Below are 27,420 nucleotides of genomic sequence, written 5' to 3' on the forward strand. Positions count from 1 at the left end.
CACACTTCTGTCGTTGGGCTACATGTGGGCTACATCTGGGTGATATTTGTGCTGCATTTAGGCTCTTTTGTGTCTGGTGGCCATCTTGGGAGATTTATTTGTTATGAAGTTTCCTAATTTCCTCATTTACTGCAGTCTCCTCAGTAGGAAATGCTTTCAGTTTTTTACTTTGATTCCATCAAGAAGGTATTCAGATATGTCACACATTTGCCATAAATTCTGAATGTTAGCACTCTAGATGCTCATTAGATCACTGTAGTAAAGCTACTGCTCACCACGGAAGTCTGCTGCAGGTATTACAAGTGCATGTTTTCGTCTGCATATCAGAATTTTTTAATGAAATAGAAGAGGATTTGAGAAGTCACTCAAAATGTGCCCTAATGTTTCTTTCTTCAGCACTAATCATAATTTCTATGGCAAAATGAACCCCCTCATTGTGTTCCTTTTTAAATTAAATGTTTTAAGTGTTACCAGTTTATTCCAATCAAGATGGCTTCAGGTGTGCCATACTTTTGTCATAAGTAAGACAGTAAGCGCTCTAGTTGTTCTTAAGAACACTCTGGGACATTCTGTCATTAGGCTATACTTGGGCTACATCTGGGTGATATTTGGGCTACATTTGGGCTCTTTTGTCTCTGGTGGCCATCTTGGGAGATTTATTTGTTATGAAGTTTCCTAATTTCCTCATTTACTGCAGTCTCCTCAGTAGGAAATACTTTCAGTTTTTTACTTGGTTCCATCAAGAAGGCATTTAGATGTGTCACACATTTGCCATAAATTCTGAATGTTAGCACTCTAGTTGCTCATTAGATCACTGTAGTAAAGCTACTGCTCACCAGGGATGTCTGCTGCTGGTATTCAAAGTGCATGTTTCAGTCTGCATGTCAGAATTTGTTTATGACATAGAAGAGGATTTGAGAAGTCAAAATGTGCCCTAATTTTTCTTTCTGCAGCACTAATCATAATTTCTATGGCAAAATGAATCCCCTCATTGTGTTCCTTTGTAAATTAAATGTTTTAGGTGTTACCACTTTATTCCATTCAAGATGGCTTCAGGTGTGCCATACTTTTGTAATAAGTATGACTGTTAGCGCTCTAGTTGTTCGTTAGAACACTCTGGGACATTCTGTCATTGGGCTATACTTGGGCTACATCTGGGTGATATTTGGGCTAAATTTGGGCTCTTTTGTCTCTGGTGGCCATTTTGGGAGACTTATTTGTTATGATGTTTCCTAATTTCCTCATTTACTACAGTCTCCTCAGTAGGAAATACTTTCAGTTTTTTACTTTGATTCCATCAAGAAGGCATTCAGATGTGTCACAAATTTGCCATAAATTCAGAATGTTAGCACTCTAGTTGCTTATTAGATCACTGTAGTAAAGCTACTGCTCACCAGGGAAGTCTGCTGCTGGTATTGAAAGTGCATGTTTCAGTCTGCATGTCAGAAGTCACTCAAAATGTGCCCTAATTTTTCTTTCTGCAGCACTAATCATACTTTCTATGGCAAAATGAAGCCCCTCATTTTGTTCCTTTTTAAATTAAATGTTTTAAGAATTACCACTTTATTCCAACCAAGATGGCTTCAGGTGTGCCATACATTTGTCATAAGTAGGACTGTTAGCGCTCTAGTTGTTCTTTAGAACACTCTGGGAAGCTGCAGTAGAACACAAAGGAATCAACTGACAGTCTCTGCCCTTGTTGGATGTTCATGTTTTACTGAGAATGTCAGACTTCATTCTCACAGGACTGAGAAAGATAATGTGAATTTACAGAAAATATGCTCTCAGTTAGCTTATAGATCACCTTCCAAAGCTCTGTGGGAAAAGCATGAGAAAATAGTTTTCTCTCAAACATGATTCATGATATCACAGCAGAAGGCTTTTTCACATGGTAAAATCACCTTAGAACACACCACAATTCCTAAAATGAGTATGGTACCATCAACAAATGATTTATAATGTAACTAAAGTCTTAAAACCTTCTATTAACTGCAATGCTTTTTAATGAGGTGCTATCATGTATATTGGTCCCAAGATGGCTGCCAACACTTCTTGGATGAAGTGCTGACAGCCAATCAGATCTCACGATGAGATGTGTGGTTAGGCTCCGCCCAGATATATATGTGATTTTACTTTTGATTTTCTCAGGAACTACTGAACGGATTTACACCATTTAAGCAAAAGGCACATGCCTGACCTGTGGACTACCTCTTTGCCAAATTTCAAGTAATTCTGTTCAGCCGTTCGGGCTGTACCTTCGACTAAAGGTCCTATGCGAAAATGCATGGGGAAAACGTGTTTTGGAACCCCCCTTTTTTCTCAGCCCCTGCTTGACGAATCACTACGAGACTTTCAGGGTAGGAGCTGAGCGGAGCGCCCCATTAGTTATGACATTTTCACGAAGATAAGTCAACCGGCGCCAAAGTTATTCAAAATAGAATTTTCAGATTTCCTATGGGAACTCGGTCCTAACTATAACTATCTACTGGTAGATAATTATTATATATATATATATATATATATATATATATATATATATATATATATATATATATATATATATATATATATATATATATATATATATATATATATATATATATATATATATATATATATATATGCGATTCTGCTGCTTACACCTCTCCCTCGTCCTCGGGATACAAAAGCAGGCACGGACCACATATATATATATATATATATTCACTGAAAAAACCATAGGTTTCACACATGTTATAGTTAGCTGGACATTTTACTGATAAAAAAACAATGAAATTCCCCCGTTATAGTTACTGCAGGCAACTATAACTCACGCGACCGCAATCCTCTGCTGATGCTAATACTGTATTTAGACACTTATTTGCCCATGTCTTCTTCCATTAAATTTTAGCTTTACATATATTACAAATATTTTTTTTTCATAAAGACACATATGTCATCAGCAGAAGATTGCGGTCGCGTGAGTTATAGTTGCCTGCAGTAACTATAACGGGGGAATTTCATTGGTTTTTTATCAGTAAAATGTCCAGCTAACTATAACATGTGTGAAACCTATGGTTTTTTCAGTGAATTTGCAAGGTTTTTTAAATGCTAAGTTACTTTACGCCATTCGTTGCGTGCGCGCCCAGTTGACGCAGTTCGTTCCGTGCGCGCACGGTGCGCTTCGCGCACCGTGCGCGCACAGTGAGCACGCGGTGCGCTTTGCGCACCGCGCGGCCACTTTACGCAGTTAGTGCCGTGCACGCACAGTGGTCACGCGGTGCGCGCAGCGCACCGCGTGCCCACGTTAAGCGGGATGGGCAATGTACGCACGATGCGCTTCGCGCACCGTGCGCACATGGGGGACATATTTTGCGCATCTTTGTGAAATGTATTCTTTGTTAACTTCTTACATGTTTTATGCCATACACATATGGTGCCCTTCGGGCACCATTTGCACACGGGGTGGGGAGAATGTGGATAATTTTTTTTTTTTTACAATTTTTTACCGTACGCGTACGGTAAGCGTAATCGGCCATTTTCCGAAAAAAATTTATTTATTTTTTTTGGGCTTGGGGGTGGTTTGGGGACCCCTGTATCAATGCTGGGTGGTTAGGATCTCATGAAACTGCCTCTTTACACATTTTGGGGGTTCGTTTTTGCTGCCCAACTCAGGAAGCGAGAGAGAAAATGGCGGCCGCCGCTTCCTGGTTTCGACCGATTTGAATGTTTACTAAGATCTAAGAGCCAATCAGAATCGTGCTCGCGCACGCCACCGTACGCGTACGGTAAGCTTACGGTAAGCGCACGGTAAGCGCACCGTAAGCTGCCACAGATATATATATTGATTTAAAGGCTATTTTCTCAGAATCTACTGAACAGATTTACACCAAACCTACAAAAGGCACTTCCTTGACCTGGGGACTACCTCTCTGCCAAATTTCATTAAATTCTGTTCAGCCGTTCGGGCTGTAGCCCTGTCTAAAGGTCCTATGGAAAAATGCATGGGAAAAACGCGTTTTGGGACCCCCCTTTTATCTCAGCCCCCGCTTGACGAATCCCCCCGAGACTTTCAGGGTAGGAGCGGAGCGTAGCGCCCCACCTATTTTGAAAAATTCGCGAGGATTCGTCGACCGGCGCCAAAGTTATTCAAAATAGAATGTTGCGGATTTCCTATGGAAACGTGGTCCTAACTATAACTACCTACTGGCGACCGCCAGTAGGTAATATATATATATATATATATATATATATATATATATATATACATATATATACATATATAAACATATATATATATATATATGTATATATATATATATATATATAAATACATACATCTGTGCCCCCTTATTAAATTCATAAGTGACCAATTCTCCACCACAATACAGCCAGTATAAATGAAATAGTAATCATGATTCCTTATCTGAATTACCTCTCTAAATGAACTTAAGGCCACATTTACTGATGTACTATAGGCTTCTAAACCAGCATACTATCTTTATTGAGCAAGTGTGAAGTGTCTATTAACGAGACTGCTATCTATGTTTTTCCTTTTACCTTTTTGCCTTTGTTAGGAGGGAATTAAGATAAGGGGCGAGAGTCCTATTTCTGTTTTTAGCCAAGTTTTATTTGGGTTGATTTATATAGGGAAAAAAAGAGATATATATGGAAAAAAAGAGATCAATTAAATTTTGTCTCAGACATACTACAACATAGTTTAGTGGAAGAGAGATTTGTCTTTCTTTAAACACCCTCATGACAATTTTAGAAGAAATCTCAATCAAGGCAAACATAGGAATTTGTGTCTCATTCAGGATTATGAGTTGTGGAGCTTTGGGTTTTTCTACAGGCACATTTCGCTGGTGAAAACCTAGCAAAAAAAATCCACGCAAAAATGGCAGAAACATGGCAAATAAGGTAAAAACATCTCCAGCAGTAATTCCACATTCTGCATGTGAAAATCTGAATATCACACCTGTATATTGCCATCCTCTCCACTTTTTGTAAATCAGGATGTGGTATTCCTGATGCAGAGACAGAATATCGAATAAAAAATATCGAGTTGCACAAATATCGAGTCATAATTATCGTGGTTCAGCAATAGCAACTGCAAGATTATCATGATCAAGAATATCGACTTAAGGTAAGTAATTAAAAATATCGAAGTGTTTAATATCGTTTGCAAAAATATAGTTGTTAAAAATATCATTTTTGTATTAATATTATGTATTTTAGTAAATATTTTATATGTATGTGTTGTATGTTTTTTGTATAAGAATTGTTTGTATTTTTAATATATGTGTTACATTTTTAGTAGTGATAAAAAAAATGCATTTGAATTTTGCGTTTTTAGTTCCATGGCAGGTTGTGGGTTTATAGGGGAATAGGGTGGGAATATTTGTTTAATTGAGATGTATAGTGTTAAATGTGTAAAGTAGTTTATTATTAATTAATCAACAATTGGATGTTAATTAATTTGAATTATTTAATTGGTAATTAATTATGGTAATTGTGTAATTAATTTTAGGTGTGTGTTTTGGTGTTTATAGGAGTAAAGGGTGGGACGTGATTTGTATTCAATTAATTAATACAACGTTGTTAATTAATATTAATTATTTGGTATTTATTTTGGGTAATTGTTTATTTTGTTTGAGTGTTGTTTTTAAATACATTGTAATTACTTTATTATTAGTTGTAATAGTAATAGTTTTTGATTTAAACATGAGTTTTAATTGTGTTTTATTATTTTAGAGTTTAATTTAGGTGTGTGTTGTGGATGTCACGGAGAGATTTAAATAGGGTATTGTCTTCTCCCGGCCTTTGAAGAGTTCGCACCTCTTTCCACCATGAATATTCATAAATACTTGATGTCAGCTAAATCAGCATCCCCTTGTGATCCGTGTCCGGTTGCGGTTTTAAAACTGGCCCCAGAACCTATTGTATTAACACTCAACTCAATGATGAATGTGATGTTTGCGGAAGAATTATTCCCTAAAGCATGAAAAACCGCAATAATACTACCATTGCTTAAAAAGCCCAGTTTGGACCCTAAGGATCCTAATAATTTCCAGCCTATCTCGCGCCTTCCTCTTCCAGCTAAGCTGGTAGAGAAGAATATCAATGCACAATTAAGTACATATTTACGAGAAGTGGAAGTATTGGATCCCACACAATATGGGTTCAGAGAGGGGCACAGTACAGAGTCCCGCTCTCTTAAAATCGATAGAAGAGATCAGGGTTAATCTAGACCGGGGAGATAAGGCCACTTTGATTATGCTGGACTTGACCGCGTCCTTCGATACGATCCATCATGATTTGCTGATTGACCGGTTGTGGGGGTGTGGAGTTCGGGGCAAAGCTTGGAAACTCCTGAAGTCCTTCCTTTCAGACAGAGTGCAAACAATCTCTCTTGGTGATTTTTGTTCTAGATCCTTTTCACCGCCCTGTGGAGTCCCGCAGGGCTCCTCCCTTAGCCTCACACTTCTTAATGTTTACATGTCCTCCCTTGCCCCCTTGATCAAATTTTTTGCGTTTGCCTTGACTTCGTATGCAGGTGACACTCAAATTGTGGTGTCACTGCTTCTGAGACAGGAGTTGTGGATGGCGAAATGGTGCCACAATTGCATGGAAGCAGTGGGTAAGTGGATGTCCCAAAATTGTTTAAAGCTCAAATCGAGCAAAACGGAGGTTAATATGTTTGGCAATGACCTCAAGTTTTGGACCCCAAGTCGGTGGCCAGATTCTCTGGGCTCGCTTCTGAACCCTACTAGGAAAGTAAAAAACTTGGGAGTCCTGAATGATGATAAACTCAAGCTTGGTGACCAAGTCAATGTTACTGTTCCTACCTAAGGATAGTCAACGTACAGTAGTTACCACACTTACACTGTCAAGGTTCCCTTTGTTGCCGGATTCTTCCAGAAGGACTTTGGTGCAGGCTCTTGTCCTAAGTCGGCTGGATTACTGTAATGGCCTGCTCCTCTCAGCAAATGAGGGAGTGTTGGCCAAACTACAGGTGATCCAAAATACAGCAGATCGACTGGTCCTTAATGCCCCACCTAGAACAGCTTCTAAACCTCTTTTGGAAAAGCTGCATTGGCTGTCAATCCGTCAACGGATTAAGTTTAAAATTTGTTGCCTGATCCACAAAAGCATAAATGGCCAAGGTCCCCTGTACCTGGAAAACAAATTTATTCCTTATACTCCTGCCAGGACCTTGAGATCCAGCAATGGTTATCTGCTAGTAGTGCCCCGTGCCAAAAAAGCTAGACATGGTGGCAAAGCATTGTCAGTCGTGGGACCTACATTATGGAACAGTCTACCTCTAACTTTAAGACTATGTCCCGAACACCTGCAATTTAGGAAACAGCTTAAAACTTTGTTGTTTAAAAATGACATTTAGGCCGGCCCTCCCTGTCTGCTAATGATCAGCTAAAACCCGACCCAAAGCGCAGAGATACTCCATTGGAGTCGATTCCAGCGCTATATAAACCCGCAAATAAATAAATAAATAAATAAGGTTGGACTATTGTAATAGTCTATACCTTAATGCTCAGGAGCGGGTTCTGCACAGACTCCAACTTCTACAGAATGAGGCTGCCAGACTGTTTACTGAGACAGCTAAATTTGCTTTGTCTCTGGGGACATTAGAAGATTTCACTGGCTACCCGTCAAGAAACGGGTGCAGTTTAAATCACTCTGTATTGTCTACAAGGCCCTTCAGGGCATAGGTCCTGACCATCTGAAGCAGCAGTTTCAGTGGTATGTCCCAAAAAGACTATTACGCTCCCTTGGAACGAAGTTAGTAATTGCTCCTTCATCAAAAAAAGCCTGATGGGGAGGTAGGAGTTTTTTGGTTGGGGCAGCCAAGGCATGGAATGCCCTCCCATTCCATCTGAGAAATAATATTGATCTATTGGCATTCAGGAGAGCTTTAAAAACCTGGCTCTTTGGCGTCTAATCCCCCGTTTTTATATGTATGCTTCTGTGGTAGGATTGTAGATAGCGCCAGGACACTTTCTGGTAACAGATTGTGCTTTAGAAATGCCACTAATATAACATAACATATCATAGTGTTAAAGTGTGTGTAGTCAATTAATGTTTATTCGTTTTTTTATTAATAATATTTTTTACAATGATTATTAATTTATGTTAATTATGGGGGAAATAATTAAACATGTTGAAGTGTTTTGCTATTGGTGTGGTGTTATAGGGTAGGAAATAAAATAATTACATTTCTGTATTAATTAATGTGTTTGTAAATATTTTCTAGTTTAAAAGAATTCGTTTTTTATAAATGCATTGATTATTTCATTTGATATATTATTTGTAGGTTTTTGTTCTATGTAATTAATATTATAATATGTTTTCTTTTTATATATTTTATACATATGATTTTCCATTTTTAAATATTGTTTATTTATTTTTATGACTTTTTAAAGTCTTAATGTTTTTTATTGTAGTTTTAACAGTTTGAATGTGAATAGTAATTTTTGTCTCTTCTCTATCCAGCACTTTCCCTACTGTTGCACTCACCGGAGGGGGAGTAGTAATATTTACCCCTCTGCTAGCCAACACTTTCCCTACTGCTGCACTCACTGGAGTGGGAATATGAATTTTTACCCCTCCGCTATCCAACAATTTCTCTACTGTTGCACTCACTGGAGTTGGAATAGTAAATGTAATTCCTCTGCTATCCAACACTTTCCCTACTGTTGCACTGACTGTATTGGGAAATTTAAGTTTAAATATTTGTTATTAGTTTAATGTTTTAATTTATTATAGAATATTTTTTTATATATTTCAAATTATTGATACATATATATATATATTATTTTTATATAATTTTAAACTTTTCAAATAAATTAAAAATAATAGTTTATTAATTATTGTAAAGTACATATATATGTATAAATTATCATGTTTTTGTGTTTATCTTTTTTAATTACGTTTATTTGTTATATTGTTTTAAAATGTATATTAAATGTAATGTATTTTGTTAAAATTAATATTAATAATTTTAATTTATTTTATTTTATATATATTTAAATTGATATTTTTTACTTCTATATTTTTTACATTGATATTTTTGCTTCAATATTTTTGTACTTACCTGTTTAGGTATGGGAGTCGATATTTTTGTAATCTATATTTTTTAATCGATATTCTTAACATCGATATTTGTGTCATCGATGTTCTATCAGTGAACCGGTATTCCTGTGGTAGTTCAGCATGTGGTTTTCCTGCCGAACCAATAAAAAGTGCCAGCCTGCACATAGAGGAGATTTGTTTATATTTCGGTTGATTAAATGAAGAAACCTATTGTGGAGAACTTAGATTAAATGAAAGTAACTTTTCAAATTACACGATGGTGGCTAGAGGGGTATTTCCATTTGATGTTCTAGGGCCTGATTTAGAGTGCGGTGAATGGGTTATTCTGTCACAAACGTGACGGATATCCCGTCCACCCTATTACATGTGCCACTGGATGTAATGCAGTTGTAATATGTCAGACCGGATTTCTGTTAAGTTTGTGACTGAGTAACCCGTCCACCAAACTCTAAATCAGGCACTTAATCAATTCAGCACTCTTTCCAAATATCAATATATAGCCTACAGGTAATGGCTGAACATGTTTTCCTTTCCAAGGCTGATCTATCAATACCATGAGCAAGACCTACTATTCAAACTCTGAGAAGCATTCTAGTTATGAAGTTCTGTATATCAATGATCAGTGCTACAGATATTTCAGCTCAGGAAGATCTTGCTAATGCCCAGGAGGGCCTGATCTCAATGGCCCAGGTCATTGACATATGAATGATATTTAACACTTTCGCTCCAAACAGTGCACTCTGCTTTTTGAGGACGTTAATTGGAGAAAGATGTTGCCTTTTGTAGAAAATTACTAAATGTCTGGTGTAGATTTGCCTGAGGAAGTGTAGGTTGGTGGTCTGCATTTGCCCCCCTGACTACTAAAGATCTGCCCCCAGACATCACTCACAGCATAGTCTTACAAGCATGGGAAAACTATTAAACCCCACCCCCCAATATCTTTCAGGGAGCATATCAGCCAAACTAAGAGCTAGCATAGTTGAATGCTGATGGGTGCACAGTGAGTCGTCAGCCTTCAGATTTGTAAAGCGAAAGCCTGCGTCAGAGAGTTTTCGCAATCCTGCCTGTGACACCACGCATTATTCTCAGCTTGTGAACAAGGGAGACCAAGGATTAAAAAGAGTCATCAAGGTAATATTTACGGCAGCAAAATGTGCAGACAATAAAACTCAATTTCCTATCATGCAGGCAACACCTATTTCAGCTTACTCTGAGTTGTTTTTGCCCATCTTTCATTTTTATTGTTTTGTATTTTTTTAACTTACTTCACAATGTCAGGTAGCATGTAGTTCTTAGACAATATCCCACTTTCGTCAGAATATAGCTGCTTCTCCACCACTATGCCATCAGGGTTCTGAAAGGGAATCACACAGTGTCAAGGTAAAAATGTTGCATGAGTATTTGAAATGCAGACATATTTCACTGTAGTACGCTGTTAATTTATGTAATTCTCCCTTCATACCAGTAATAGTTGTTCTCCAGGCATCGCTCTCTACTTGTCATTCAGATGTTACCATGCACTGTATTCACAAATAATGTTTCGACATTCTCATCCTTCTATTCTGCCAAAGGTCATTTAATTGCAATACAACAGCTCAGAGATACTTTCCTGAGCTATCTTTTCTTTTGCTCATCAACTGATGCAGAGAACACCCTTTACATATGAGCAGAGTTTGGAGCTCCGACATAATTTGCTGTACCTAGATCCAATTATTCTTTCTGGGATTTACTTGTTCTGGAGTTATGTGGGTTAAAAATGGACTGAAAATACAGGGGTATATTTACAAAGCCCTTGCGCCGCTGTTGCTTCACTTTTAGTGATGCATCAGCTTTTTTTTTTACGCCATACGTACAAATTGATGCATCTAAGGAGCTGCGACACATATGAGAGACATTCGTCAGAATGGATCAGCATCAGAACCTGCTGTGCCACATAAGTATTAATTAATGCAAGGTAGGCATGCCAAAGTAATTTCTACCGCAAAATATTATGCAGGGATATTTACAAATATTAAGAGAGCTGCGTCATGAAAATTCAAAATTATTTTATAATCCCTGTGCCTCACAAACGGGAAACATCCTTTACCCCGCATGCTTTACTCCGCATGCCATTACCCCGCATGTTTTACACAGCAAAATCTTTTACAGCGCAGGGCGTTACACTGCAAACTATCGCAACGCATTTTCCAAAGTAAAGCCCCCGTGGAGTTAGAATAGTTAATTGAGCTGCAATGGGGAATGTGTTGTAATGGATTGCGTTGTAAAGCCCTGCGTTGTAAAAGATTTCGCTGTGTAAAAACTGCATGCGGAGTAAGAGTGTGCGGGGTAAAGTATCCTATTCCTCACAAACCCATGCGTAGGAAATGACTCATGTCCTGTTGCAATCAAAGAGAAGCCTGGCAGAACAGTCTGCCATTAAATCTGACAACATGGACCTGTTGATCTTGCAGCTGGGAGTTGCACAGAGAAGGCCACAATCACCACCAGCCCAAATACCACAACTGCGTGCACCTCCACCACTGCAAAGGCGGCGCTGGAGAAGGGAGCGCATCCACCATCAGAGGACTACCCTTATTGGGCTCAGGGAGGAAGAGGTAATAAGAAATTACCGCCCCAGGAGGACGTCCATTGTGAGCTTGCTGCATCAGATCTCACCACAACTTCAGCCACCAACTACCAGGGTCTGTAACATCCCACCACAGACCAAGCTCCTGGCAGTTTTACACATGTTGGCCTCAGGCTCCTTCCAGACCACGGCAGCATGAGTGTCTCCCAGGCATCGTTTTCTGCCTTCCTTCCATCTGTCCTGGATGCCATAATTCTCCTCCTCACACCACAGTACCTCCATTTTCCAAACACCCAACAGCTGCAGCTGGAGATAAAATAAGGCTTTTATGCCATTGCAGGCTTCCCACATGTTCCTTGTGCCTTGGACTGCACGCATGTGCAGCTGGTCCCTCCTGCTGCATCTGCCCATCTCTACCGTAACAGGAAGCACACCCATTCAATAAATGTCCAGGCCATTGTGGACCATTGGGGACTCTTCATGAATGTCGTGGCTAAATTTCCTGGTAGTGTGCATGATGCATTCATATTCCGCCACTACATCATCAGCAACCACTTCCAAACTGGACAATATGGCAATGGTCTATCTGTAGGTAAGCACCATTTAAAATTAATATATACCAATGATCTGTCAGAATAACTGGACATCTGGCACATCTTAGGACCTTATTATGAAGGTATGCTGCAGGGCAGTGCAGGGCAGTGCAGCAAGGAATGTTGCTCCTCCGGTCTGCAATTCTGCCTTGAGATTTGACGCTAGTTTAGCCTTTGTTCTGCGCTTATAATCATGCCATCGCTTCATGCAGTCAGTAACTGTCCTGTTTGCTTGACCAGCACAGTTTGTTTTCTGCACAACAGACTGCCAGATCACCTCTTTATTCCATAGTGGGAACTTTGAGCTCACACACAGCTGATGTTGATGATTGGTCACCTCTGTGACCAGTATTTCGTTTTCCTCCTCACTGAAGTTCGACTTCCTCTTCTTCTTTACCTGGCTCTCTGCGTGGGCAACTGGACTGGTATTGGGGTTCTTTGGTTGAGTCTCCTGAGTACTGCAGAGTGCTTCCTGCTCCATTGCAGACTCCAGTGGGATCCCCAAAGTGTTTTTTTGTGAAATGCGCCCCTTTCTGCTATATTTACCCCACTTGACGCAGTTCAAATTGTCTTGGGATGTTCAGAATCATGTTACATGATGCAAGTCTGCCTTCCATCACTTTTTCAACAGTTGCGTCACTCTGACTTACGGCAATTTTGGGGCACCTACATCATCTTACAAGATGCAGGCTCCCGCCTTAAGCCATGGTCTGTCAAATTGTAAATATGGTGCAACCGTGGTTTTATACAATGTTGCAAGGCGGCGCATTGCATTTTAACGCTTTGCTGTGTAGCAGCTGCGGTGCGTCACTTCTTGTAAATAAGGCCCATAGTCTGCACTCTCCTACAGGAAAAAGTCAAATTGAAATACTATTGAAGTTCTCTTAAGCTCTTCATAAGGAAAAATATGGTTTGCTTCAAATTAGAAGACATTCTGCTCCAAAGGATAAGATTGCTTACCAAAAACGCCAGACTTTTGAAAGTTTACACTTAAATTTGGAAACTGGTGTGGCAAGATGTCTTGCTCGCTTTTTCTTGTACAGATACACAGACTGGGCAAGTTGTTCTTCATAAGCTGTTTGTTGGATCATTGGCTTTTGCGGATGCTACTATCACTTCCAGGCCACAATTCCTGATTATAGAATTTTTAAACCATGGGAATATGAAGAAGATGGAAGAGAAACAAGAAAATGTCTCTTAACAAAGTAGGTTCTCATTTTCCATCATTAGATCTTCATCACCACGTCAACACTGGTAGCGTAATTTATAAAGATTTTTTGGACAGAAGTATTTCAAACTCTTGTTGGAAAGTATATACAAATGCTGGTAGATTAGCAATATTTTAGTTTCTGTGAACTTAGAATCCCAAAGTTAACTTGTTTTTCTAGAGATGTATCTCTTTGTGATTAGTGTTCCAGTAGATATTATTTGTTTATCTGTTAATTAACAATACCAATGAAGGTGAAGTGGGATAAGTTTGATTGCAACAAAGGGTGCAACAGTTCTTGTTTTAGGCAGTTGAGTGACAATTGACTCTTGCCATTTGAACAGTAGTAAAACTGCAGTTGCTACCCTTTCGAGAAAGATTCACATTGTTGTAAATTGCTATGCTAAATGTCTGTACATACTGGTTGCATGCACTATTATCCAGATTGAGGGGGCAGTTACAAATGTACGAATAGTTTTAGTTGCCCATAGAAATTACTTTACTGGACTTTCCTTTGTAACTGGATCGACCTGGGCTAGTATCCTAATGGCTGTAAATAATGAGGATGATTTTATTTAGACGATGCAGTGAAGGAAGTAGGTGTGATCTTGGCTTTAAGATGCAGATTTTGGTGTCCGGGACGATTACTAACCCAGCTTCTATAAAGATTTTGGAGCACTTTAATGCAATACAGTTTGCTACATACAGGAAAATGCATGAATAAATTAATCCAATAAAGATGAAGAGAAACATGTATTGCCACTAATCATGGCTCACCATCAGGGGTACCACAATAACATTTCTAATCAATTGACCCATTTAACTCTGTGCGAGAATTGCTGGTTTCATTAAAAGCAAACCAATACACTTTAGATGGCTGAGTCTAGTGCATGGAATGGTGAGTCCTTTGTGGAATTAGAGGACAATATTGCAATGCCCCATGCAGACTCTGTCTGTGCAATTTTAAATTATAATGTTAAGAGATATATTTATGTTTTTTATTTTATTGTTTTAGGTGGTCTCATTCTTAAATGTGTGTGGGATCCCACTTGAGCCCAGAATACCATACCAATTCTGACAGTGATACTGTACTGTATAAGTGATTTTTAACCGTTTTAATATTTTAATAGAAATTCTGACAATCTTTTTATAATGGTGTTTTGATAACTGAAAACAAAAATTATTGGTTAATTGTATAAATGGATATGTATGCTTTTATGATTTTGTGACAAAAATCGAATAAAGCACTTTTGACTTGACAGTGATAGCAAAAAACTACTTACATAGTTAAACTTCTCAACTGTTGCAGGTAGGTAATAAGCCCTCTCTTCCAAATTATTGCTTGCTTTGGGAGTAGTCAGGTAAGCCAATGAGTCAGAAAATGCGATTGCTTTCTTCTGACCTGCCAAAAAAGACATCTTTGTTTGCGGCCTAAATTAAGGGTGTCCAGCATAGGGCCTAGTGCGCCAGATCCTTGTCAGTATTTCAAGGTAACCATTCACTATCTACATGATTACCATTTAGATTCAATGCACATTTATCTTATATGGATACTCTAAAATTGTGGCATAGATCCAGTCATCCTGGACACATTTTAGACACTCTTGATGTAAATGAAGATGGTGAGCAACCCAGAACTTCAATCAACCGTCTGTGTGAGACAGGAGTGATTACTTAGCTAGTAAAAATAATTTCTTACCACTAGCTCCACGTGTACTCTTTGAAAGGTTGGCTCCAAGTTGTGTCCAGCAGCGAAGATTCGATAAAGTACTGTTGGGAGGAAGAAGATAGCATACCATTTTTTTAAAAAACGTTTTAAAGAATATTTTATTCAGCTTAAGATGGCATATAGTAAAATAATATGAAGCATTGAATCAAGAGTTATAGAAAATGCAAAACAAAAATAAGAAAAGCAAAAAAGAAGAGGATATACATTGCATAAAAATAGCACATTACAGTCTGATTATTTGTCAACTTTACAAATTTGAGGAAATATAAGGGGACATTTGAAATTAAAAGGTCTTCAAATTATTAGGGGGAAGTCAGGGAGGTTGCAGAACTTCCGGAGGAAGAGGTGGGGGGGGGGGGCAAAAGCTGTAATAGCACAGTGATCAAGAAACTGAGTAACAGGTCCACAGGGCCTTTCGTTTTAGCGCAAGAGATAAAGGATGCATATATGCAGTATCTAATTGATGATTATGACAAACTGCGTACCACCACGCCATAAAAGACAGTTGTGTAAAGTCCTACCAAATTACTGGTTATTGGTTGGAAAGCAAGTGCTAATAACACATTGGAGATAGAAAAAAAGACATTACTTTGAAAAATGAGATTAATTTGGAGCCAAATTTGTAACCAAACTAGAGAGCTCACACTAGTTGTTTCATGTAAGCAAAATGAATTGTGAGGGTGTGAAATAAAGGTGATGGTCTATCAAGCAGTGCATGTAACTAAACAGTGAGATATATTTGTTTACCTCTAGATCCTGGAGTGTAGATTGTTTTGTCTGTCTGGATGAAGATGTACCCAGTGTTCATAGATACAAGCACCTCCTTCTCCAGTTTAATTTGATTCATAGTAACCTCGACGTAAACATACTGGTTGATTTTCAAATCCTTATTCATCTGAGCTGCAGAAATCTTGAAATTTAAAAATATCGAAATTGGTGTCAGGAATAATGTTGTCATGTGACCACCATTAACGAAAAAAATACATAGAATGTTTCACATTTGATGTTAAAATTTGAAAAGGATACTTTTAATCTTTCTGGACGGTGTAATGTAATTTGATCCAAATTACAATAGCGTTAAATACAGTCCTCAGAGAACTTTTGAATAGCATGAATCCGGTTCTTTAACCCTTTCGATGCGCATGACGGAGCGGTTCTGTCATGCGCATCGGTCGCGCTGTGCTGATGACGGAACCGCTCCGTCACGGCCCCGCCCGTGCAACGAACCTTCAGCACGGCGCGGTAATCCGCGCCGCACTGAGGGGGTTAACAAAAGAGGGCAGAGCAGAGCGCACCCAAGGTCCCTGCCTCAAAACTCCCCCCTCCTTTCAGACTCTGGCGGATTTTTTCACAGTATTTCCTTTTCATATATGCTATTTCACGTTTCTCGTGTTAGGTTTCAGTTCCCCAGTTTCTCTCTTTAAGGTGAGGGTCAAGGGTCTCATGATGTGTGATGCATGTAGAGGCTATTTCCATGAGTTCTAACCACACATACATTGGGCCTTATTCATGAGGCCTTGCGACAGTTTGGCGCTTCCATTGCGCCACTTTTTGTGATGCATCGACGGCGTAAAACATGCCCCCTGTTGCGCCCTATTTACAAAGTGACGCATCTAAGCAGATGCGTCACTTTGTAAACCGCTGCGCTACATTAAACCTGCATCAGGTATAATGTATGCAGGGTGGGCGTTCCCACGTAAGTAAGGCTCGTAGAAGTGACGTAGTGAAATCTACGAGATTTCCCTGTGCCACTTCTAGGGTGCAAATGCGTCAATATCTTACGCCTGACTCACAGCAGGCGTAGGACTGATGCAGACCATTTCACATGGGGCTTGCCCCATGTGAAAGGACACATTGCTGGAGTTGCGTCACTTTTGTGACACACTCCAGCAATGCGTCACTTTTGCGCCTACAGATACGTCAGAAATACTGACGTATCTGCAACTCCTTGCGACATGATGCGGCTTACAGTAAATATAACGCATCCATCATGTCGCAAGGAGGGCACACTGAGAAGTGGCGCATCGCTGCTTTCACGCAGCAATGCATCACTTTTCATAAATGAGGCCCATTATCTTTAATGCTTCGTCATCTGCCCCTTGCCCTCAAACCTCATTAGGAGTCCCGGAATTTTCAGGGAAGGAAAAACAGTATAGGTGGGCCATGTTTTTATCAAAGCCTCATACTGGTTTAAAGCATGGCAGTGGTCCACTTCGGGTTCCTTATAAGAGCTCATTTTTGTCTGCAAATATACTTTAGTTAACAGTTCCAACTTTTTTTCAACTCCTAAAATACTTTTAGAACGTTCAACTAACAGTCACAGCTCTTTAACATTCCTAAATACCATTTGAAACTTTTTCAGTTTACAACTTCAAAAAACTTCCAAATTCCTTGTCGATTCATTTTCAGAAAAGTTCAAAATGCATATAAAAAGGTTAATGTATAAACATTTAATATCAAATGATGACTACAATTTTTTTACTATTTACAAATCTGGAGTTGCCAAAAATTGTCACATTTATTTAGCAGCTATGGAATGAAAATAATTCAGCTTTGGAATAGAACGTATACATCAATTGTTCGCCTATGTTCACCAATTGAACGTTTCTAAGTTGCTTTTAGCAAGATTAGCCCACCTTGTGTTTTTTAACTCCACAGTAGTGGTGGTGTAGATGTCAAGTGTTGTGTTTCCCTGCAGAATCTGTACGTCACTGGCCAGGCATGATCATAATGATTCAAGCATGTGACTTTATGAAAGATACTAACATGGAGAACTGTACTAACAGGAAGTAACTTATTTATTCAAATTTGCATCGCATCTGCTGTTTCTCCGCTCTCTGTCCTTCCCATTCTCTTCAACATTTATTTACGGTTTGGGTTTGATTACAAGATAGTTTCATGCATTCAGTGACATGTTTAGCTAGCTGGTATAAAATACTCACTTTTATTACAGTTGTGGCTAAATAGCCATTTTCTGGATTCAGCAAGATTTGGGGGGAGCTGTAAAGTACACGTTTCCTTTGTGGGAAATCACGTATTATGACTTCAGCATTAATGATGCCATTGTCACCATGGGCTTCAAGGACAACTGTCTCCTGGCTGTCCACCCGGAGAATATTCGGGGTTATGAAATTGTATCTAAAATGAGAAATGTTATTTCCTCGTTAGTCCACGATGTCAAAGGAGCATGTGCATGATTGGAGAAGTCATCAGAGGTATGAATGGTAAAATAGCCTCATGTTTACAGTTGTTGGGGCAGGAAATGGTGAGTAAAAAAGCAAATAATGTGATATAACCTCAATGACTACCACTTTGTAGAATAACATCAGAGGCAGAAGAACTTTAAAAGACGACAATTTTATAATGTTCCTGATCATTCATTGTTTTAACTACTTCCTGCATGTGCTTAATTCATACCCTCCAACGGAGCCTCACTCATTCTCTCATCACTGCGCTCATGCAATGCTGGACTTCCTCCTTCATTCCTTCAAAGCCCATCTTCCAATCCCAGTTGCTGAATGAAGTGAGCCCAAATCTCCAAGAAAGGCACATCCCTGCCTTCACAGTCTATGACATCTGTTCCCTTCATGGATGTTCCTAGTCCATGGGAGACCCAGATGACAAATCCTTCTACCCATGCACCCTCCTGTAGATACTGAGCTTTCAACTAACTAGTGAGAATTATCCAGATCTGAGAGCTGGCGGGGGGGGGGGGGCAGCATTTAATGGGAAAAAGAACATGGAGCCAGGAGGAATTCAGATAACTGATAAAAAATGTAAACATTCCCCCCTCCCTCACTGCCTCACACCATTCTTTACTAAGGGTCTCCATCAATTATGGAAATAATTAGACATCTGACAAAAAGAGGGTAAGTCCTGTCCACCTTGCTCCTCTATGTTCTCTCACCTCATTTAGGGGCATATTTACAACGAGGCGATAAAAAATTATCGCCTCTTTAGCGGCCGTTTTCTGCCGAAAAGCGGTGATAATTTTATCGCTATATTAGCAAGGTCACGCTAACGCGTGAAACCTTGCTTTAGCGTGGGGATTTCTAACGCCCAGCTTTGCATCTCTAATGAGATGCAGAGTGGGCGTTCCTGACCTGACATGATAGGAGAAATGTCGCTTAGCGACATTTCTCCTATCATCAAGCCCCACGCTATGAAGCATAGCGTCAGGAAAAGTAGCGATAACACCTGTTATCGTTATTTTCCTAACACCTGCTTCAGGACTCACTTAGCCATGATATCCTATGGAAGGAGGATATCATGGCTAAGTTTGTGTGTCCCTATCAACAAGCTAACGTGAGATTATCACTGGGTTTCCAGCGATAATCTCACGCTAGCCAGTTAGCGCTAGGATTTTTATCGCTGATGAGATAAGCGTTGCTAATAGCACGCTATCTCAGCGATAACAACCGGCGCTAGCCGGCGATAATTATCCGAGCGCTAAGTGCGCTCAGCGATAATTATCGCTGGTTGTTGTTGATATGTCCCTTAGAGTGGGGCAAAGATGGAGCTCCTGATGGCAGAGCCGCCAATAACTTTGAAATTCAGAACTCAATCATGCCGGATGAGATGCTGAAGGAAACTGCATTTGTTTTGGTGGGTTTTTTGCCTAAATTCAAATGATCAGCTAAATGAGGGCATACGAAAAATGCCACTGATCCTCCAGGAACCATCAGCTTAACCCCTTCGACGCGCATGACGGAACGGTTCCGTCATGCACGTCGGTTGGGCTGTGCTTATGACGGAACCATTCCGTCATGGCCCCGCCCGCGCTCAGAACCTTCAGCGTGGCGCGGAAATCCGCGCCGCGCTGAAGGGGTGAAAGTAAAAACACCACAAAACACCCTGGCATAAACAAATGTTAATGTATGTTGTCTTGATAACAAATACAATCTCAGTCCTGTTGAATAGCTGGCAAACCCAAGTGAACAATTTCTTTTTGACTCACATATATAATCCATAATTCTGAGCGAAACAATACAGAATCAGTAGCTGCTTTTCACATTTCCAATGTAAATACTTTCTTAATTTTAAACCGGGAAGCACTATATCTCTGGTTTAATTATGTGTGATGGATCCCTTCCTGCTTACTCTTAAACATTAGCAATTACTGTCCTTACTGAAGGAGGAGGCAAGGGGCACAGGCTTTCCCGGAACAACCTGTAATTGGTAAAATTGCAACCATAATTGTAAAACTCATCCAATCTTAATATATATATATATCAATGTATCCAATCCCCTTCACACGGAAATAATCCAGCACTCCAGAGGGGGTAAGTTTTATTCCATCTTCATTAAAATGATAGCATCCACGCGTTCCGGCTGTCACACGCAGCCTTGCTCACGATGCGTTGTGCCATTTTTTCAAACTTTAAATACACATCTTGTTTTAACATTGAAATAGACAAAGGACAAAACCAATGCACGTCTAAGCCTTATATCACAATAACAATGAGAGCCATTTTGGAGTGGACTTTTGTTGTTATACTTCATCTGGTTTTTCATGCAAGTGCATTCGCATTTCAAATAACCTCTTTATACAATGTATAATTTTTTTTTTTTTTTTTGAAACCGTTTATTGCAGTTTGAAAAAGTTACGGGTATGGGCCTACAACCACTCGGCCGGCCGCTAGAGTGACAAAAGCATATTGCATACATACAGTAAGAGTCTCTTGGCAGTGCAGATTAGCAAAACAGGAGAAATCAATGTTGCAGGCCGCATAGCTCCATGCCCACAGTACGGTTCCCTTTTGTCAAAACAAAACAACACACCACACCCGCAAGGCAACCCGCGATCCAAAGTGACAGCACGTGCTCCATAAGTGGGGGATCCCAACCAGCAGCAGAACTCTGGAGAGGGGAATGGGAATAGATCAGGGACTGGGGGACCGCGTGCCCAAGGCCGAGGGAGGGGGGCCATCTAGGGAGACGGAGCAGGCGAGGCAGCCGGTAGCTGTGGCGGCTCACAAATACCCCCGCGGTAGGCGTTCCAGGGGCCCCAGATTTTCACCCACGCCCCAGGCTTACCCCTCGCCACATACACCACCTTTTCACGAAACATACACCAATCCATATGTTCTTTCCAGGCCAACACCGCAGGGGGCCTCTGGGATCCCCACAATTGAGCAATGTCACGCTTAGCTATCATGTATCCCAGAGTCACCCACCGCGTCTGCGGGACCGAATAGTCATTTGGTTCCCACACATTCAGCAAGCATCTCCTCGCTTCAGGCAACAGCGCGACACGCGTAACCACACGCAGGACCTCATGCACACCACGCCAGAATCGCTCCACCTTTGGGCACTCCCACAGTATATGCATGAAAGTTGCCAACGCGCCACAGCCACGCTTACACATTCCGTCACCAGCAAAGCCCATACGTAGAAGCCTTGGCCCCGTCACGTAAACCCGGTGAAGGATCTTAAGCTGGACGAAACGAAGGCGAGCCGGGATGGCCACCTCTTTTGGAGAGGCCACCGCGGAAATCCAATCCTCGTCGTCCAGCTCTAGCCCGTCAGCAACCCAGGCATCGCGGAGACTAGTCAGCAGGCATGATCTGTCGTTGATCAGTTTTTTATATATGAGGGAGATCGTGCTGTCTGGGACATGGCCATCCAGCACTCTGTCCTCCAGGGGGGAAGACTCCGGAATGGACGCGACATCCGGGAAGACGGAGCCCAGCGCATGGCGGACTTGTAGGTACCGAAAGTACTCACTGCCCTGCAGCTGAAACTCCGTCTGCAGCGTCGCAAAAGTCTTGAATCCCCCCCTCGTCCAGAGATCTCCCACAGTGCTGATTCCGATCGTGTCCCACTTCTCAAAGCCCTTCGATGTCCACAGGGAGCCCAACCTCTCAGACGCATATAGCGGTGACGCCCGGGTCAAACGGTCCTTCCACCCCATAGCTGCATTAGCCGCGTGCCAGACACGCACCATGACACGCGTCGGTCCCGTCAGACGGGGGTCGGGCGCGGCAGAGTAAAGCGCTCGATTGTAGTCGCCACCGGGCAGGAGCATCTTGTCCATCTCAAACGCCGGGTTCAAGGCGGGCCCGTAAAGGCCATGGTTAGTTGCAGCCAGTTGGGTGGCCCAGTAATACCGTTTAATGTCCGGGAGGGCGACCCCCCCATCGTACCACGGGAGCGTCCATTTAGCCAGAGCAATGCGCGGCCTCCCGTCCCAGAACAGGCGCCGCTGGAGGCCCTCCACCTCACGGAAGTAGCGTGCCGGAACCAAGTCCATAGTATTCTGGAGGGCGTAGAGGAAGCGCGGCAAGGACATCATTTTAAACAAGGCCGCTCGGCCGAGCGGCGAAAGCGGCAGACGCCGCCAACGCACCACGTCCTCCTTCAAGCGCTGGAGGGGGGGCAGCAAATTCCGCTCATAGCGGGCCTCCGGGTCAAGAGTGATATATATCCCCAGGTACCGAAACCCCTGGGAGGCAATCTGGATCGGACAGTCCCGTGGTAGGACCGGAGCCTCCCCGGAAAGCACATATACACAGGATTTCGCCCAGTTGATGACAAGGCCTGAGTTGCGACCGAATGAGCGCAAAACATCAACCAGGACGATCAGTGATTTACGCGGGGAGGCGAGATACAGGAGGATATCATCAGCATAGAGGGACACACGGTCCTCATGCTCGGGGGTCCAGCGGAGACCACGGATGGAAGGGTGCCACCGCAGCCACTCCGCCAGGTGCTCCAGGGCCAGTGCAAACAGGAGAGGTGACAAGGGGCAACCCTGTCGCGTGCCCCGCCCCAGCGCGAATGGGGCCGAGACTCGCCCATTCACCACCACCTGCGCCAAGGGGCCCGAGTACAACAATTTGACCCAGCTAATAAAGCCCGGTCCAAATCCAAATTTCGCCAGCATCGCCCAGATGTATGGCCACTCAAGCGTGTCAAACGCCATGGTGGCGTCCAAGGACGCCAAGATGGCCGGCTCCCGCACAAATGGGACACGCGCGAGCACACCGTGCAAGCGCCGTAGATTGAGCGCCGTGTTGCGGTGTGGTATAAAGCCAGATTGGTCTTGGTGGACCAAGTCGCCCACCACGCCAACCAACCGGTTGGCCAACAACTTGGCGAGGATTTTGGGCTCCGCGTTCAAGAGCGAGATCGGCCTATAGGATGCGACCCGTTCACGGGGCTTCCCCTCCTTGTGGATCACCACGATTGTAGCCAGACGCTGGTCCGGCGGGAGGGAACCCTGCGAGTGTGCCGCCAGGAACATCGCGCGCAGGTGGGGCGCCAACACATCCGGGCGTAGCTTGTATAGTTCGATGGGGATACCATTGGGGCCCATGGCCTTGCCGGATGCAACCGAGCGAATAGCCAAGGCAATTTCGTCCGAGGTGGGAGGAGCGTCCAGCGAATCCCTGTCCTCCACCGTAAGGGAGGGCAGTGCGATGTCCCGAAGCAGGGCATGGGAATCTTCCTCCGAGCAGGGGGAAACCGGGGAGTAGACTTCGCGGAAATAATCCGCAAAGCAGGAGACAATGGCTTCCGGCTCGGTGACACACGCACCATCCGCACTCTCAATCAAAGGAACCACGCGACTCGCTCTCTCCCTCTTGTCCAACCACGCAATCAATTTGCCAGCCTTATCACCCACATCATACAATCGTCCCTGCTGCTCTCGACTGAGGCCCCTGGCCGCCTCCGTGACGAGGGCCCGATAGGCCACCTGCTTTAGGTGTAGAACATGCAGCTTGGCATCTGTTACCCCGCTCCCCAGGTCACCCTCCAGTTCTGCAATCTCGGCCTCTACCCGGGTCACCTCCTCCCGCTCGCGCCGCCGGGCATGGGAGATAAAGGAGAGGGCCTCCCCTCTAAGAACTACCTTAAAAGCCTCCCACAGGGAGATGGCCGAAGGGACCGACCCCACATTCTCGTCGAAATAACGCTGTAAGGATTTGATCAAATCGGCACGAATGGTGGGGTCGCGCAAATACCATGCATTGATTGGAGCCACCCTGCCATCCCCCCTCGGGAAGACATCGAAATGTAACAGCAATGGGGAGTGGTCTGAGATACCCCGCGCCAGATGGCGCACCTCCCCCACCCTCCCTGCATGGGCCGCCGGGACAAGGATGTAATCAAGCCGCGAGAGGCTACCATGGGCACCCGAGTGGAAGGTGTATTGCCGCTGTGCGGGATGCTTTAGTCGCCAGCAATCCACCAGGCCCAACGTGTCTAAAAGGCCGGGCAGCCACGCCTGTGCCCGGGGGAGGTCCCTGGGGGGATGGCGATCCATAGACCCAGAAGCTACCGCATTAAAGTCCCCTCCAACCACCAGCAGGCCACTCGGAAGGTCCAGGAGGAGGTGCCCCAGGTCCGCAAATGTGGTGGCTTGTAACCCAGGCGGGACGTACACTGATATCAAAATAAACACTCTACCCTCCATTCTTCCCACCAGGACAGTGTAGCGTCCCCTCTCATCATGGCGCACCTCATCGATCTCCAACGGGAGCGAGTTCTTGATCATAATACCCACCCCCCGCGAGCCCGAAGTGAAGCCAGAATGGGCCGCCAAACGATAGCCCCGCCGATTCATTGCCTGAAAGGAGTTACCTATAAGGTGTGTCTCCTGCAGGAAGACAACATCTGGTGAAATACGTTTCAAGTACTGCAGGACCACACCACGCTTAATCCTATCCCCCAGGCCGTTAACATTCCATGACAACACAGTCAAATCCCTACCCCCCATCATACGTCGAAACAATCGGTCGTCCCCCACAGAGCATCTTAAAAACAACAATATAGTAGCGGGTTTGCCTTGCGGTGCAAACAAACAACACACCCCTCCCACCCCCCATCCCAACAGAACTCCCCCCTCCCTGCACCCCTCCATGAGTCCAAACAGCCCCCCCAAAGTGCAGTGTGCCTGTCGTCCCATAGCTAAAAACTAACTAGTCCCCCAGAGGAGGAGGGAAGCCCCCAACAGACCCCGCACGACCTCCATAGGAGGGGAACATATGCAATCAATAAATGGGGAAGGAACATCGTCCAGAGCAAGGCCTATTCAGTCACCCCTCAATTCTGATCCGGCGGGCCCTCCTCGCCAGCCGCGCCCCCCCCACCCCCCCGGCCCCGATCTCCAGGCAGAGTGTCCAACCAGTCCCCAGCCGCCTCTGGCCGGTCAAAGAAGTGCGTGCGACCATCCACCTCCACCCTCAGCTTAGCTGGAAAAAGCATTGAGTACTTAAGGTTCAGGTCCCGTAGGCGACGTTTAACACCAAGAAAGCTCTGTCTCTGCTTCTGAACCGCCGGAGTAAAGTCTGGGTAGAAATGCACATCCATGTTGTCAAGCTTGACCGGTCCCTGTTGCCTGGAGGTCTGGAGGATAGCATCTCTGTCCCGAAAGTTAAAAATCCGGGCAATGAGAGGCCGCGGCGGGGCACCGGTCTTAGGTCTGCCCCCAGGGACCCGGTGAGCACGCTCCACCGCAAAAAGCTTACTCAGCCCCCGGGGCTGGAGATGGGTAAGGATCAATTCTTCCACAAAAAGATCCGCCGCCTCCGCCTCTCGTCCCTCCGGCACCCCCACAATACGGACATTATTCCTCCGGGCCCGACCCTCGGAATCCTCCAGTCGCCGGTCCATCAGGGCGCTCGCCTGGCCAAGCCGGCGCACCTCCTTTTGGAGGGCCACCACATCCGTCGTGAGGCTCGTTGCGGTGTGGGCCAGGGAATCAACCCGGTCGTTCGTTTTGGACAAGTCTGCCCTCACAAGGCTCACATCCACCAGGACCGAGTCTATTTTTTGCGCTAGGGTGTCGAAACGCTGGTCCACCGAGGCCTTCATCTCTGCGATGGCGCCCATGACGTCCCGGAGGGTCAGATCCACAGGCTGAGCAGATGCCTCCGTCGGGCCCGCCGGGGATGTGCGCGATGTCTCCGGAGAACCCTTCTAGAGAGTGTAGCGGTCCATACTGTTAGCTTGGTGCGCCGTGCCACGGCGGGTCGTCTTCACCTTCGCCCGGTCGCCATCTTGTTTGGTGGACATGCTTGCTCTCCCACCGTCGTGCCAATCTCCTCGAACGGGCCGCTATACCAATTCACGGGCTCCGGGGGGGGGGGCGGGGGCGACCACCGAACCGCAGGTCAACCCACAGCCGGCGGGTCAGCCGGGCACTTAGACAAGACCACACCACCGCACCCCGCTCCGCAACCCTACCTCGCTTGAGGGCAAGGAGGGCGCAAAAGCGAAAGTGAAAGTGCGGGGTACGCGAGTCGCCCAGCCTTGCCCGCCGCTGTTGTTCACTTTGTCCCCGGATTGCCCCACTACTCCAATCCGGGGGGCCGGCGAGGAGAAGGCCGCAACCTTCGATCGGTGCTCCCACCGGTGTCCGGGGTCCAATTCAAGCCCGAAAAACGAGTGGCGCCTCAGCTCGGGTTCCCCGACACAGTCCCCTCAACAAGGACAGGATATCGCCAGGATTAATTCAGGAGGTCGCGGAGGTCCTCGGGAGCCTCGCACCTACGCGGCCATCTTGGTTGCGCGCTAGGCTCCTCCCCCTACAATGTATAATTAACAGTGTTTTGCTATTTGATATATTTGAAGTAAAAACATTCATAAGCATCTATAGTTTTCTTAAAACAATGCCTTAAAATGTTCTCCTCTACACGCTCTGTAAAAAATGTAGTTACATTTCCATTCAATGTGAACATGGCTTAGTTAAAGAGCTAAGTGCTACAGTATCTTTGTTTAAAGTGCTAGTGCTTATAAATAATTTGTTTATATTTTTCCTTTTTCTTAAAAACCGGTCACCCTTTCTCGTATTTACAGAATATTTCTCTAAATTAGACACTTGTTTTTTTAGTTAAAATGCCTATAATTAAATTTTCCTTGTTCTCTTAGCATCAACAAGGTGAAAAAGAGATGGCAAAGTGCAAGTGCATAATCTCATTATTACCTAAAGTGCTAGTGCTTCTTATTTAAAGTCCTACTACATAAAGTGCATGTGTCCCTTGTCCTTCTCCTTCACATCTAAAAGTTAGTTTGCAAAAATAGTCCATATGAGTGTGCTGCTACATTTCATAATATTCTCACAGGCATGTAAAAAGATCTTCATCAATATTGAGCCCATTGGGTTCTCTACTGTCATGTTCAAATATAAAATAGGTTTCCAATTTACGGAGCTCCCTCTCTCTATTGCCTCCCCTTCTTTTTCTCGGCACTTCTGCCAAGCAACTATATTTCATCATGTTGGGGTCACTAT

The 27,420-nt window shown here is 43.6% G+C and overlaps 1 protein-coding gene across 2 annotated transcripts in view; it reads right to left on the minus strand.

Annotated features, from left to right (window-relative positions):
* Window positions 1-27,420, minus strand: part of LOC146833084 (complement C3-like) — a 595,871-nt gene that overhangs the window by 484,216 nt on the left and 84,235 nt on the right. For both annotated transcript variants that reach the window (XM_085600722.1, XM_085600721.1), the window contains exons 2-5: window positions 18,128-18,323; window positions 15,933-16,095; window positions 15,156-15,226; window positions 10,356-10,444 (exon numbers count right to left, since the gene is read on the minus strand). In XM_085600722.1, coding sequence (XP_085456848.1) covers window positions 10,356-10,444; window positions 15,156-15,226; window positions 15,933-16,095; window positions 18,128-18,323 — 519 coding nt within the window. The remainder of the gene's footprint in view (window positions 1-10,355; window positions 10,445-15,155; window positions 15,227-15,932; window positions 16,096-18,127; window positions 18,324-27,420) is intronic.

This window comes from Triturus cristatus, chromosome 4_2 (assembly GCF_964204655.1).
Source record: "Triturus cristatus chromosome 4_2, aTriCri1.1, whole genome shotgun sequence".
NCBI classification, from domain to species: Eukaryota; Metazoa; Chordata; class Amphibia; order Caudata; family Salamandridae; genus Triturus; species Triturus cristatus.